Below are 14,976 nucleotides of genomic sequence, written 5' to 3' on the forward strand. Positions count from 1 at the left end.
AGTCAACCTGGCAACAACTTTAAGCTGTGTCTTTGCTGCTTTCACTCCGCAGATGATCTGATTGGGGCACCAACCCCCTCCCACAGTGAAAATTCCACGTATAACCTTGACTCCCCAAAAACTTACCTACTAATAATAGCCTGCTGTTGACTAGAAGCTTTACCGATAACATAAATAGTAGATTAACACATTTTGTATGTTATATGTATTATATACTGTATTCTTATAAGAAAGAAATATAGTAAAGAAAATGTTAAGAAAATAATAAGGAAAATACATTTACAGTATTTACTGAAAAAAATTCACGTATAAGTATACCCGTGCAGTCCAAACCTGTGTTGTACAAGGATCAACTGTAATTTGTTTGTGGACAATTGATTTTATTTTATTTTTTACAAGTAATCTCTCACCTGATGGTACATAATGAATTAATATGATTCTTTTTATTTCTTTTTTTTCTAGGTTATCTGGGTGTTTACATGCATAGTGTCCATCATTCTGGGGCTGGACCTCGGTTTACTAGCTGGCCTCGTGTTTGGATTACTGACTGTGGTCCTGAGAGTTCAGTTGTGAGTAATGTGAGACCCAGGTTACCTGTAAACAGGACAACACACTCTGAGATTTCTTATGTCATTTTGATATAGTAAAATCACTCCATTATATGGTTACTGTATATTGAATGCTTCTAGAGTTAAGCACACATTATCAGACTTAATCTTAAAAAAAAAAAAAAAAGCCTGTGAGTAGGTTTTATTATTTTCATTAAACAGGTAAGAAAATTGAAGCTCAGAAAGGTTAAGAACCTTCTCCAAGGTCATGTAGCTAGTAAGTGGAAGAGCAGGATTTGAACTCAGATGTATCTCACCCCAAAATCTATGCACTTAGTCACCTGTCCTACTGCTGGTGCTCTCCTCCTAGTCATGGTAAGACCAAAAGATAAATGATTCAGCAAAAAACTGAGGTTGGTTTGCAGTTTTGTTTTGTTTTTTTAAATGAGATGGTCTGTGAAGCACTGGGCCCAAGGCTTGAGATAAGATAGTTGCTAAATATATTATAGCTCATCTTCTTTTGAAGCTAGTAACCTAGAAGTCATGTAACTCAGAACAGACTTTAAAACAGTTAATTGTAGCCAAATAAGGCATGTACCCAATAAGCCACATAATTATGAAGAAAACAATCAGATCATCTGCAGAGTGAAAGCAGCAAAGACACAGCTTAAAGTAATGGAAAATCATTTGCTAGGCAGCCTGCAGAGGTATGTTTTTTGTTGATTTTGTTTTGGCTCTTGAGAGGCTTTTGTTGTGTCCTCTTCTGGGTCTAAGAAATTGTCTGAACAGAGAGGGGAATAGGGCTTCTCTCCTTCCTCAAAACTTATCTTTCTAGACTTCTGGCCTCTTCTCTGCCTGTGCTTGGGTGGTGAAGGAAAAAAACCTGGAAAAACATCAACATGGTTTTCAGTTCAGCATAAGCCCACCTTTCCTGTTCCATAAGTAGTTCTTCTCTTCTGTCTTCCCTCCCTTGAAGTGTTGGAGCCTACAAAAGGCTTATGTTTACTGCCTCGGTGCCCTTAAATGGTGCCCAAGGTCCCGAAAGAGTTTACAAGCTCTCAAAGTGCCCAGTTTGCTTCTGTAAAATAACTCAGTAACTGTCCTTAAAAGAGGCTGTCTCTCGTGCTCTGCATGCCTCAGTGTTTACTTTTTCTTGTGTGGGTATGGTTGGGAAAGAAGGATTCTGTAGAGAGAGACTATATAGTTTATGAGCTTTAAGTTAAAAATCAGCACAGCACAATAAGCTGTGACACGTTTTAGCTACTAATTTTGTTTAACTAGGCTTTTAGCTAACAAAAAGCAGTATCCTCCACAGTATTTAATATCCAATAATTATAAGGCTGATGCAGAGAGCACTTTGCTGAGAGTACCCCAAACAGATACTCTTTCTTCAGGAATTGCACTTAGCATATGTCCCTGGTCACACTTGAAGAACCATGGAATTTATTTGATTTCATTAGGAACAGGAAATGGGAAGGACTTATTTTTAGTCCTCCTACATTCTTATTTCTATAAATTGAAACTAATTTGATCACCGTAGACTCTCCATACTTCATCATAAAGTTGCAATAACTCACTGGTAAGCTCCAGGCACAGTGCCCCACACTGTAAACCAGTGCGTTAAAGATAGAAGCTGGGCTGCCTGTGACCTCTGGGGCCTTTTCCGACTTCTCTGAACCTTAGTTTACTCACCAGGAAAAATGAGGATCATACTGCTGACCTTCAGGGTTATGTTAGATAAGGTTTAACAGGTGTGAAAGCTCTCTGCTTATCCTATAATGTGTTATACTCATGGAAGTATGATGCTCATTATTTCTCTCGGCCATCAGGAAGAGTCACGTTTCCTCCTTTTCCTCCAGTTCCACACAAACACCAGATGTTCATTTCAGAATTAGCTATAGGAAAATGTCATCTGCAATAAAGACAGAGTCCAAAAACATCAGAATGATGGGCTCTTTAGCATTTGTTATTTCTTCTAACTTTTTATTCCAAAATATGCCCGTTCTAAGAAATCCTGACCTTAATTTTTCTTTTAGTCCCTCTTGGAATGGCCTTGGAAGTATCCCGAGCACAGACATTTACAAAAGTACCAAGAACTACAAAAATGTGAGTGCCTCTGAGAGACGCGTGCTGGACTTAGGCTTGCTAGCCTGGATATTCCAGGATCACATAGTTCTCTTCCAGTCTGTTAGGGACAAGAGAGGTAAAGGAGGGGCTTCTGTCAGGAAATTCCAGAAGTTCACTGGGGTATCATGAAAACTTTTAACTCAATGTGCCCTCTGATATGCATGGTTTACATGAATTTTGTCCATGCTAATTGAATGTAATTTTAATTTCAAACCACTATAAGAGGAATTTTTAAAAATTCAATTATTTCCAGTTGAATCGAGTTCTATCTCTCTACGAGCCTCTCAGGGCCTCAGTCTTCTCCTCTGACCTTGCTGGACTCAAATTGTTATGATTCCTAAAGACTAGAAAGGCCAGTGATTCTATGGGTTTTACTTTGGTCTGGTCACTCTGTGTCAGGGTAAGAACAAGCAAATGACATCGTTGGCCTCAGTTCCTGCAGATCCTCTTGCTTTTGCTACTTTTCTTTTCTTATTTTAAGAGAATTTTAGGGGGAAAGAAAGGGCCAGTGGTATGAACCTGAGGCAACTCGTGTCATCATTCGGAGCCTGTTTCTTCATCATGAAATCAGAGGGTTGAATAATTGCTTTCTAAGGCCCTTTCTAACCTGACCTTCTATGGCACCGGTCCTCAACCTCTTTGGCACCAGAGGCTGGTGCTCCTGTGACAATCTAATGCCTGATGACCTGAGGTGGAGCTGAGGCGGTGATGCTAGCTCTGGGGAGCAGCTGCAAATAGAGATGAAGCTTCTTTCGCTTGCTTCCCAGCCTGCTGCTCAGGCTGTTAGGAACCTGTGTGGCCCGGTTCCTAACAGGCTACCGACTAGTACTGGTCTGGAATCCTGGGGTTGGGCACCCTTGTTCTATAGACTGTGAAGATTCAGGAATTTGGGTAACATACTGCCTCCCAACTGGGATGAAGACCCTATTTAAGGAAAGTTGAGTGCTGCTGCCCAGCTCCTCTGAGCAATTGCATCTCAGCTCTAAGCTGAATAGCCAGAAATTTAATTGAATGTTTGAAGCATGAAATAATTTAACCTCAATTTTTTTAATGTTAGATTGAAGAACCTGAAGGAATGAAGATTCTCAGGTTTTCTAGTCCTATTTTTTATGGCAACGTCGATGGTTTTAAAAAATGTATCAAGTCCACAGTAAGTATTTTATCCTTAGAAATATGATTCTTAACCTCTTTTGAAACTTCATTCATTCTACAGGTATTTATTGAACTCAAAGCGGGGCATAAGGCTCTCTACCCTTTTCCCTTTGTATAATTAAGAATTATAACATCCTTGCCTTCAAATAACTTACAATCTATTAGAGAAAGGAAAAAAACAACCACACATACATTAAACTCCAGGTAGCGATAACTATGCTGTACAAAAACACGAGTTGCCTCTAGACAGAGTTTGAGTAAATTCCAAGTGAATAGTATGGACAGTATGTGTTAAGAGTTCATAGAAGAGAACAATCCACGTCAGTTGGACTCATCAAGCTTTATGTGGCAGTTGGGCAAAAGGAATGAAATTATATCAGGTATTTGAGAACTATGTAAGATGAGAGGAAAAGGTAGAAATATGTATTGGGGGATGATTGCCCAGTTGGAGTAAAGGGTTAAAAAGTATAAGTGGAACATGGAAGCAGGAAAATCTGGTCTAGAATTCTACTCCATGCCTCAAAATTGGGTTTTGCCTCTAGATCAGTGTTTTACCTAGTGAGTTCTAGGGTGAACTGGTTCAGGGGCATATTCATAGGTTTTGCAATTAAAAAGAAAAAAAGGCTCTGTAATGTCAAGGAAATTTGGAAAACATAGTCTTAAAGCTAAAAAAGATATTTTTGTTGCTGTTTTGTTTTTCACGGTCTTGGAATCTTTAATATGCTACTGTCTTCCTTGCATCTCTCAGGTGGGTGAGATAGGGTGGCCTGGTGGAGGAGACCTCCAGCAGACCTCAGAATTTCTTATTTGGCAGAATGTCTCAAGGAGTAGTATCACTTGAGAAATACCTTTCCAGGTAGCAATTGCCATTAATGAACATTAGGAAACAGATGTTTTTAGTAACCTGATATTTATTTTCAAAGGTTGGGTTTGATGCCATTAGAGTGTACAATAAGAGGCTGAAAGCATTGAGGAAAATACAGAAACTCATCAAAAAAGGTCAATTAAGAGCAACAAAGGTGAGGCAACATCTTTCATATCCCCCTTAAATTCTTTCCTTTCTCAGGTGAAAATGAAATCAGTTAGATAGTCTAAAATTAAATCTATCCCTTTTGGTACCCAGATATGTACAGGCAGATGACATACATTTGTCAGAGAATGGCTGAGTTGTTCTTTTAGGCAAGAGGGTATGGGACAAAATAAATTAAATCAGCAGAGTTCCTTGGAAACACAGGGTGTGATTATTATTTTTTTTAATCATGAAATAAACCTTATTTTTACTGAAAGGAACAAAACAAGTGCTAATTTAATGCCTGAAAATTGTACTAGAAGGCAGTAAGTTCATAACCTTTTAGAACTATTACCTTTTATTCAGACTTTCCTGCCAATGTATCTCTTGGCCAAGTTCCATAATCTTCCAGAAATCAAGTTTCCTGGCTCCTCTGCTCTTCTATTTTTCTTCCTAGAGAACATCAAAGTTTGGACTGAGGTGAACCTCATTCCTTAAGAGTTCTTCCCCTTGATGTTTTGCTTACCAAGGAACAGTGTGCAGGACTTTTAAGTAATTTGAAATGAATTGTTGAAAGACATCCCAAGTCATTGGCAATTAAGTTGGCAGTATTTTCTTTGTTTAGAATGGTATTATAAGTGATGCTGGTACAACGAATAATGCTTTTGAGCCTGATGAAGATATTGAGGATCCAGAAGAACTTGATATCCCAACCAAGGAAATAGAGTTTCAAGTGGATTGGAATTCTGAGATTCCAGTGAAAGTGAATGTTCCCAAAGTGCCAATCCATAGCCTTGTGCTTGACGGTGGAGCTGTATCTTTCTTGGATGTTGTTGGAGTAAGATCATTGCGAGTGGTAAGGTTCTGGTGTTTTAATTATAGATTTGGAGCTTTGGCAATAGTAAAATGATATGGGTTGCCCAGTCTTGCAGAAAGATGATTGATTGCATGGGCTCTGTAATTTTTCTATGGGAATGCTTTTGCAATAGATTGTCATATTTTAAAGCACAGGCTATGGAGCCAGACTATCTGGGGTTGAATCCTGGCTCTACCACTTGCTGTAGTGTGAGTATGGGCAAGTTGCTTAATCTATCTGTACCTCAATTTCTTCATCTGTAATATGAGGATAATGATGGGACCTACTTCATAGGTTTTTTTTTTGAAGATTAAATATATATGTGTATGTGTGTATATGTATATATTTATATGGTTTAGAAGAGCATCTGGCACACAATGATCTCTCAGCAAATATTAATATTTATTATGTTTTGTTTTCCTGAGAATATGTAGATAATGGAATATAAGAAGGAAAAATGGGCAAAAGTTTATGTTAAGCATTATGTTTTTATTTGTTATGTGAACAGTAGCAGAATGAGGAATACCAAGTACATGGTAGGACTGGAAAAGACACATATTATTAAGAGGTTAGAGCATCTGGGAAGTCAAAGGGTTGAGAAGCCTGTAGGACAGGAACATTCATAATATCAGACACAAGTTATGCAAGCTCGAGTTCAGTCTTTCAGCAAATACATGCGAAATGCGTAATATGTGCCAAGCACTTAGCCGGGCACAAGAGACAAAGGATGAAGTAGTCATAGTGCTTATCCTTATGGGACTAAGCATTCTAGAGGGAAAGGTAAACATTAAGTAATCTTTTAAATAACAACTATACCAAGTGCTCCAAAGCAGACTAACTAGGGTACCGACTTGACCAGGAATGCCAAGTTTAGGTAAAGCTTCAGGTAAGTATCAAGAAAATCAGGCAAAAAAGTAAGCAGGTTCAAGGCATCAACAATGAGATGTAATAATATGAAACTGACCCTTATCTGAGGTTTAGCTTAGCTGGGGCTTCTTGGCTACCTTTCCAAGGGCAGGAAATGATTCCAGGGTGAGGGAAATTAGCAGGTAAAGTGGGAGAGAGATATTTGACTAAGGAGTGTGAGAAAATGCTGACAGTCTCTCTTCCAGTTCTCTTAGTAGACCTGGTTATTAGCTTATCTGAGAACATACTCTTGTTCTTCATCGTGCATTTCACTCTAGGCATTGGCTCAAATGCATTGTAGATTGTGTTGGCCAAAGTGTTTAATGAATTACTTTTGAGAAGAGTCTTAATGTTTAATGCCAAAATATTTTCCACACCTAACAAATAATTGATTTCAAGTGCTGTAATGACATTTATGAAAACTCCAAACTTTATATTTGCATAGAGGTCTTGACCTTTCCTTCTCCTCCTCCTCCTCTTCTTCTTCTCCTTCTCTTCTCCCTCCCCCTCTCCCCACTCCTCCTCCTCTTCTTCCTCCTCCTCCTCTTCCTCTTCCTTCTTCTTCTTCTCTTCCTTCCTCCTTCCTCCTTCCTCTTCTTCTTCTTCTATTTCAATTTAACCCAGCATATTTATTGAGCACATTCTCTGTGCCAATACTGAATGTGCCAGTACTGTTTTAGGTGCTGGAATTAAAGTGATGAAAAAGGTAGATATGGACTGACCTTGGGTAATTAGATAATTTATCATCTAACCCGGGACACTTTTGAGAATGAAAGTGAGCACTATTAGTTGTGCTGAGTGAACTGGTCAGGTATTGTCATAATAATGCTGCATAATACCACCCAAAAGTAAGCAGCTTACAACAGTCATTAATGTATCTTGCTCATGTGTCTGTAGGTTGAGTGGAAAAGCTCTGCTTCAGGCTGAAGGTTGGCTGGGCTTGGTTCCAGGCTTCAGGTTATGTACAGGTTTCCACAGGTCTGCACATTCCCTTTAGATCAGAAGCCACCTGGGGCATGTCCTCACACAGTGAATCGCAAGAGCACAAGCAAAGAAGTGGAAACACAGTACCTCTTAAAGCATCACTGACATCATATCTGCTAGTGTTCTAGTAGCCAAAGAAACCCCACAGCCAAGCACAAACCCATGTTGCCAGGAAGTATACTCTTTCTTAAGGGGAGAGGAGTTAACATTTGCTGAATAGCAATCTAACCCACCACACTGAGACAACAGGTATAAACCAGGACTGTTCCAGGACCGTTCCAGCTGGACCTATGGTCTACCCTAGTCTAATATGGGGTTTATGATCTAGCAGGGAAGACAGATAATGTGTAGTTAATTGTAAGTGTGATATGGGTTTCAATAAGGCATATGGATTGTGAGGTTCTATTTTATTATTGCCCATAGGTCTTGTATCTTGAATTTTGATATTAAACTTTTCATTCTGAGATAATTGCGATTCCCATGAAGTTGTAAAATATAATACAGAGAGATCCTCTGTAACCCTTACTGACTTTCTCCCAATGCTGATATCTTACACAACTATTGTACATAATCACAATCAGGATACTGACACTGATACAGTCAAAACACAGAGCCCTTGGTCCCTTTTTACACTCGGAATCTGGTGGTCACCTATCTGCACCCATATATCTTCCACTCAAAGATATAAACTCGTACTCTTGTCTCTGATCTGCAGGGGTTATATTAGGAAGCCTCCCATACTCCCTTCTTTTCTTCCTTCCACAAATATTTACTAAGCACCTTTGTGCTATTGAGTGCTGCACTACTGAGCACTGGATGTTGCCACATCCTGAGATAACAGTCTTTTTATCCCTAATCATATCTTCACTGTAGGTTGAAAACATCTGTTGTTTTCTGATAATGAACTTTCATCAAAGTCCTGATTAACCATGAAAATACTGAAGTTTCTCCTGAGCAAGTAGCTGAATGCTGCTAAATTATGGACAGATAGTTACTCAAATTTTCCTTTTAAAATTTTTAGATCGTCAAAGAATTCCAAAGAATTGATGTAAATGTGTACTTTGCATCGCTTCAAGGTAAATGCGCATGTGGATGTATCTATCTATAAGACTTATCCCTAAGTCCTTTCTCCTACCTTGGAATGTAGCTACATCATGACCAAAACCTTTAAAAAAATATATTTTTTTATTGTGATAAAAAATGTATAATAAAATTTGCCATGTTCGTCACATTCAAGTATACAATTAATTCAGTGGCATTAAATACACTTACAATGTTGTGCAACCATCACAACTGTCTATTTCCAAAATTTTTCATCTCCACAAACAGAAACTCTACTCATTCACTGAGGGCCTTTTTGAACCTAAAAAAGGTATTACTTCCAATTTGTGCCATAGAACTGGTAATGCATGGAAACCTACGTCCTGACAGCAGTGCTGGTCAATGGGGAAGAATTATGATGGGAGGGCAGAGCTGGAGATGACTTAGACCCCTTAAAACTGGAGGATCCTCCAGGGTATGATTCTGTGTCTGTCTATGTATACGTGTGTAGGAAAATACTAGTGCTTAGGCTGAGTTCTCTAGAAGCAGAGACTGGGATAAGGATTCTTGTATAAGTGATTTATTGAGAGAGTGAAATCTGGAAAAATTCATGAAGGAGTGAGGGGAGCAGGACAGGGCAGGGGAAGAAGCTGAACAAAGATATGGTTGCAAAAGTCTACCGTAGCCTGATTTCACAAGGAGCACACAATGGGAAGAGCACCAGAGGGTTATTCCTTTTTGATGCCAGTGAGCTGGCCTTTTTACCCCCATATCAGTCCGTCAGTGGCTGTAGGCCGCCCAAGAGTGAGAATGTAACCTCCCAGGTCTTTTCAGGTGAGGTAGCTCCCAAAGGCCCAGGAAAGTTCTCCAGAGAAGGCCACAGCTGTGAACCATTAGCAGCCAAGCTCACAGCAGCTGGAGGATGGGACCCTGACAAAAGGGACCTGGTCAGGAACCAAGGCTGTTTACTACAATCAGTTATGGTAAACCATGCCATGTGCCACCAGAAAACAAACTCCGGTTAGAGCACGGGCACATTTTTGAAATGAGAAAAAGGAATTAAAAGGAGATGCTACAGAAGCTTAGTATTGGTTGATATTACAAAAATATCTTTTCCTAGAGGCTAAACATTCTCTCTTTCTTTTGAAGATCATGTGATAGAAAAGCTGGAGAAATGTGGTTTTTTTAATGATAACAGAAAAGACATATTCTTTTTGACTGTCCATGATGCCGTCCTCCATGCACAGAACCAAGTGAAATCCCGAGAGATTCAAGATTCCATTTTAGAAACGGTAAACGTCTAACTTTTCTACATATGCATCTTTCCTAAACCATTATTTCTGTAAATGACAAAAATTCCATAAACTTAGGTTTGAATCCCAGCCTAGTGAGATGTTAAGCCATCTGCTTAACTTCTCAGAGCCTTAGTTTTCTAATCAGTAAAATGGGAGTAAAACATTTCTTTCACTTGGTAGATATGAAGACTAAATATGACAATTTATAGGAAAGCACCCAGGAGAACCTAGTGCATATTAGTTCTATAATACGTGGGTTTTCTAGTAAAAATAGGCATTAACTATAGTGCCTTTTCACAATATAGGCCCTGAATCTTAGGTCTTCTGAGATTTGTATATACAAATGCAATTTAAATTCTTAGCAATCTAGAAACTCTTCATTATAAATGCCTTTAAATAAGATCTATTAGGTCATAAGTGATCTTTGAAAAAGAAATGTAATTAAAAGCCATGAATCAGCCCAGAGTTAATTATCCCCCACAAAATAGAATAGATGCAGATTTCTTATGGGCCTCTTTCTTTTGTCAGTTACCCAGGAGAGCTGAGCAGTCTGGGCTGGGCCTACTGGTCGGCCTAGTACAAGAACTTCTTCTCTTATGGGCCTTCCCATAGTGAATTTGGGAAACTAAATATCTATAAAAATAACAACAAATAATTATTATACCAGTGACATAGTCTTATATTTTAAATTGCTTCCCTTTTTTCTAAAATTAGGGTAAGTAGATTCATATCCTAAAGTGGAAGTTAATGTCTGAAGTAAAACTAATTTAGAAAACAATAGTACATTATTCTTTTCACCTGTTTTTAGTGGGGAGCTTGCTCTGCTTAATGTTGCTGGAGAAAATACTAGTCCCAAATACGAAGATCTGGATCTTACATTAAAAAAGAAAAGTAGTAAAACCACAAATCTAAAAAAAAAAAAAAAAAAAGAAAAAAAGCTACATGCAAGATGCTCATCTTTGAAAACTCATAAACCTTTATCTTAAAATTCTCTAACCCATAGGTAACAATAAAGCAGGATCATAAAAGTATTTTAAAAAGACCCTACATTAAAAGTAAAATAGAACCAAGATGTCAAGTATGCTCTCAACATGAAAACAGTTATTTTGTTATTTGTTCACATCCTATCTGATCTAGGATCTCAGATCCCATGAATGTCACAAAAACCACTAACCAAGAGTGCACTACCAGCTTTAGACTCAACCTTGTTTGTAATCAGGGAGGCATTGTGAGTGGCCAGGATGGATTTTTTGACCCTGAACAAATGTCAGACTGAGTATAACTGAGTGTTCATATTATATACTTAAGGCTTCACTGGATAGTGGGTTGAGCACTACTGTGGCCTGTCAGGTCAGGAACCTTACACTCCTTGTACCTCCAGTATCTAGCACTAAGCCCTGTATAGCACATGTATAGTAAATGGTGATAACATGCATCTGTGGTAATTTCCTTTTCTTTAGGAAGGGTAACTTGTGTATTATGGATATTGTGGCTGCAGTGATATGACCCTCTCCTTATCCCCTTATATGATCACCACGAGAACTATCCCAGGACTGGCTTACCTGTAGTTATACCTATCTTCTTGCCTCCCTATTATGTCTGACTATTTGCACAGAGACTAAAGTCTCTAATCCATTTCCACAACAGCAAAGATAATTGGATTATTTATTTTTGAGATGAATAGTACTTAAAAAGTTCTTTGAAATATCACTCTTATCTTGACATACATTTGGAGTTACTTTGGAAGTATCCTTTTTTATGCATAAAACAAAGCCCAAATTGTTATTGGCTTCCTCTGTGTAGAAGCTACTGCAGAACTTTCTTGAACAAATAACTTGGTCCTTAGGTGTTGCTTTCCATCTCTAATAAAATTAATTTCTGTCGAATTTAACTTGGACTGTTTATTGTCATCAGTCACAAGCCTATTCAGTGTGTTCTCAGTGCTATACTAGGTACTCTTAGTTTAGCCATTGAAATAAAAACACTATTGACTGTTGAATCAGGCAGATAGGTGACTCATTAAGAGGTATACACCTCAGAAGTTGGGGAAGAGCTGAAAAGGAGGTTAGATAGTGAGGAACTACACCAGTTCAATTTGAATGTGAAAAATGGTACAGGGAAAAATCTAAGTGAGAAATATAAAAGGACAAGAAAGTTGAAAAGAGGACGTGGTTCCTTAGTGTAGCAGTTAGCACGTCTGCTTTACACGCAGAAAGTCCTGAGTTCATGACACAGTGGAGCCATGGTCCATGGTCTACGGCCATGCCACCCTGAACAAGCCCGATGTCTGATCTCGGAAGCTAAGCAGGCTCGGGCCTGGTTAGTACTTGGATGGGAGACCACCTAGGAAGACCAGGTGCTGTAGGCATAAATAATAATAAAAAAGAAAGCTGAAAAGGATTTTGAAGTAATGTAGATTATTGTAGATAAGAAGCACCAGCAGCGTTTCAAGTCATTTTCAGTGGAGTATCAGGTGTGTTAATGCTATTATATTTCCAATAGATATTTTCTGTGTTCTCTTTGTCAAGATCTCCCTCATGCAAGACCATAAGGATCCTCTTGAGTTAATGGAAGCAGAGATGATTGAAGAAGAACTTAATGTCGAGGATGAGGTATAAGTATTATATTCTTTCAAAGAAAATAATTTGGATTAAATCTTGAATAAATAGAATAATACATGTAGTGACTATGTCAGATACAAACTATTCAGAGAAAATATTTTTTGAAAAATACCAAAAGGATGGTTCATAGAAAGGAAAAAATGGAAAACAAGAATTCTTCCTTGAAGACATTAAGAACTTGGGGACTGTCTGCCTCAGGCATGTGGGCATGATCAGTGACGGGAAGCAGCCAACACACTTGTCCTGATTTTATACCTAAGCCTCCAAATACTTTCTATTCCAGAGACCTAAGGGATAGAGGAAAGGTGAAGGGAGAGAATTTCTCACCTGGGAGTTTCATAAGATTCGGAATATCATGTGAGGAATAAGAAACTCATGACCTTTCTTTATCTGACCGATAATGGCTTAGAAAAGACTGATTCTGTGTATTTCTGATACTCTTGGGGCTGAAACTTATAGTTAATTTGTGGCTCCACCACTGACCGAAATGGGACTAACAAAAGAAGATCATAGAATTTTAAAGTTGAAAGATGTCTTAGAAATCAAGTAATCCCACGTTCTAGCCCATGCAGAAATCTCTCCAACACCATGCCTGAGGATGTTCACGCAGCTTTTGTGTGAACATTTCCAGACTTTGGCAACTAGAAGCTCTTCCAGGTAGTTTGTTGCATGGTTAGAAGTCTCCAAGTGTTAGTTGTGCTTACAAAACAAGATTCAGCCTTTCTCTGATAACCGTGCTGTGGAGTGAGATCTGCCTTCTCTAGCAACATGAGCCGTACCACTGAACAGCCTTTAAATGTTGGAGAGTAGCTCTCATGTTTCCACTAGACTCTACTCCAGGTGGGACTCCTCCATTTCCCTTTACCATTCCTCATAGACACAAAATTTGTCAATGCTTCTCTGGACGAAAAGAGGACACAAAACCCTTGACAGGATCAGGGCAGCATGGAGATTATGCGACCATGACCTACCTTGATCTCATCAAGATATTTCTATTACTGTGACTTAAAAATGTGTTTATTTTCATAATAGCTACATCAAAATCTTTGCTTCTGTTGAGCAGGGGTCAACAACAAATTTGGTCATTTTCACACAAACTGTTGTCCAACTGGGCTCCCCATTTATATTTATGTCATTGGTTTTGACCCTAGAAATATGTAGGACTATACATATTTCTGATAGATTATATCTCGTTTGTTCCTGTTTATTAACATCCTTTTGAATTCCGAATCTATCATCCAGCATATTAACTATGCACCCCCACTGGTGTCATGTGCAACTCTGATAAGCATGCTGCCTTTGCCTTATTCCAGGTACTGATAAAAATGTTGGAAAGCATAACATTCAAACCCCTATGATAAAATCAGGCCGTGAAGATGACAGGCAGAGAAGACCTTTGTGGAGGAAATACACTGCTAGGGTGAAAATCAGAGGTCCTGCATCTTAACCTGCCAGCTTAGTGTTCCCAGCAATGTCATCATTGGGCTGTATAGTCTTTCCAGCTTTAGAAGTTTATGATTATGGATAATAGGGCTGACTTAGTTGAGTAAAAACTCATATATCAATATTGAAACTTAAGAAGTTGCCACATTAGAGTGAAATAAGTCAGACAGAGAAAGATAGATACCATATGATTTCACTTATACGTGGTATCTAAGGAACAAAAAGAACTAATCAAAAACAGACTCACAAATATAGTGGACAATTTGGTGACAGAGCGGAGGGGGGTTGGGAGGCTGGGAGAATGGGGTGAAGGGTTAAAGAAGTACAAATCAGTAGTTGATAGTTGGGCACGGGGAGCATGGTAGAAGGAATGCAGTTAGCATTAATATGATGGCTAAGTGGAGGGCCAGGGGAGGGAGCAATTGCAGGGGTCGTTTTATGAACATTGTAGATGTCTAACCAATGTACTGTATATTTGAAATTAATTTAAATAAATTTATAAAAAAAAACAGACAAAAAGAAGTTACCACATTATAAAAGTATTTTCTTTCTTTTCTTTCTTTCTCTTTATTTCTTTCTTTTTCTTTCTGTTTTCTTTATTTCTCTCTCTCCTTCCTTCCTTCCTTCCCTTCCTCCCTCCCCCTTTTTCTCTTCCTTTCTTCCTTCCTTCCTTCCTTCCTTCTTTCTTCCTTCCTTTATTCCTTTATTTTCCTTTATTTTCCTTCTTCTTCCTTCCTTCCTTCCTTTCCTTCCTTCCTTCTTTCCTTCCTTCCTTCCTATTTTTATGGTGACATATGGTTAACGAAATCTAATAACTTTCAGCTGTACATTTTAACAATAAGGCATATGCATATTTACACTGGGTGTTCACCACCATAGTTAGATTTCTTTCTGTCACCACATATTTGAGTCCCTTTACCCTGTCTACCTCTGCCCTCCCACCTCCCCCCTACCCTCTGGTAACCACAAGTCTATTGTCTATGTCCATGAGTCT

General features: G+C 38.6%; 1 protein-coding gene, 1 long non-coding RNA gene and 1 pseudogene across 2 annotated transcripts in view; 2 read left to right on the plus strand and 1 right to left on the minus strand.

Moving 5' to 3' along the window:
- Positions 1-14,976, plus strand: part of SLC26A4 (solute carrier family 26 member 4) — a 40,453-nt gene that overhangs the window by 24,765 nt on the left and 712 nt on the right. The window contains exons 12-19 of the mRNA XM_039849538.1: positions 463-569; positions 2,585-2,654; positions 3,733-3,825; positions 4,751-4,846; positions 5,462-5,692; positions 8,604-8,658; positions 9,773-9,915; positions 12,447-12,530. Of these exons, the coding sequence (XP_039705472.1) occupies positions 463-569; positions 2,585-2,654; positions 3,733-3,825; positions 4,751-4,846; positions 5,462-5,692; positions 8,604-8,658; positions 9,773-9,915; positions 12,447-12,530 (879 nt within the window). The remainder of the gene's footprint in view (positions 1-462; positions 570-2,584; positions 2,655-3,732; positions 3,826-4,750; positions 4,847-5,461; positions 5,693-8,603; positions 8,659-9,772; positions 9,916-12,446; positions 12,531-14,976) is intronic.
- Positions 1-14,976, minus strand: part of LOC120591818 (uncharacterized) — a 66,763-nt gene that overhangs the window by 3,120 nt on the left and 48,667 nt on the right. Inside the window, exons 4-5 of the long non-coding RNA XR_005650004.1 lie at positions 5,192-5,289; positions 2,241-2,460 (exon numbers count right to left, since the gene is read on the minus strand). This is a non-coding gene — a long non-coding RNA (uncharacterized LOC120591818). The remainder of the gene's footprint in view (positions 1-2,240; positions 2,461-5,191; positions 5,290-14,976) is intronic.
- Positions 12,171-12,286, plus strand: LOC120591891 (uncharacterized; annotated as a pseudogene).

The sequence above is a fragment of the Pteropus medius genome, unplaced genomic scaffold (assembly GCF_902729225.1).
Source record: "Pteropus medius unplaced genomic scaffold, Ma_sr-lr_union100, whole genome shotgun sequence".
NCBI lineage: Eukaryota > Metazoa > Chordata > Mammalia > Chiroptera > Pteropodidae > Pteropus > Pteropus medius.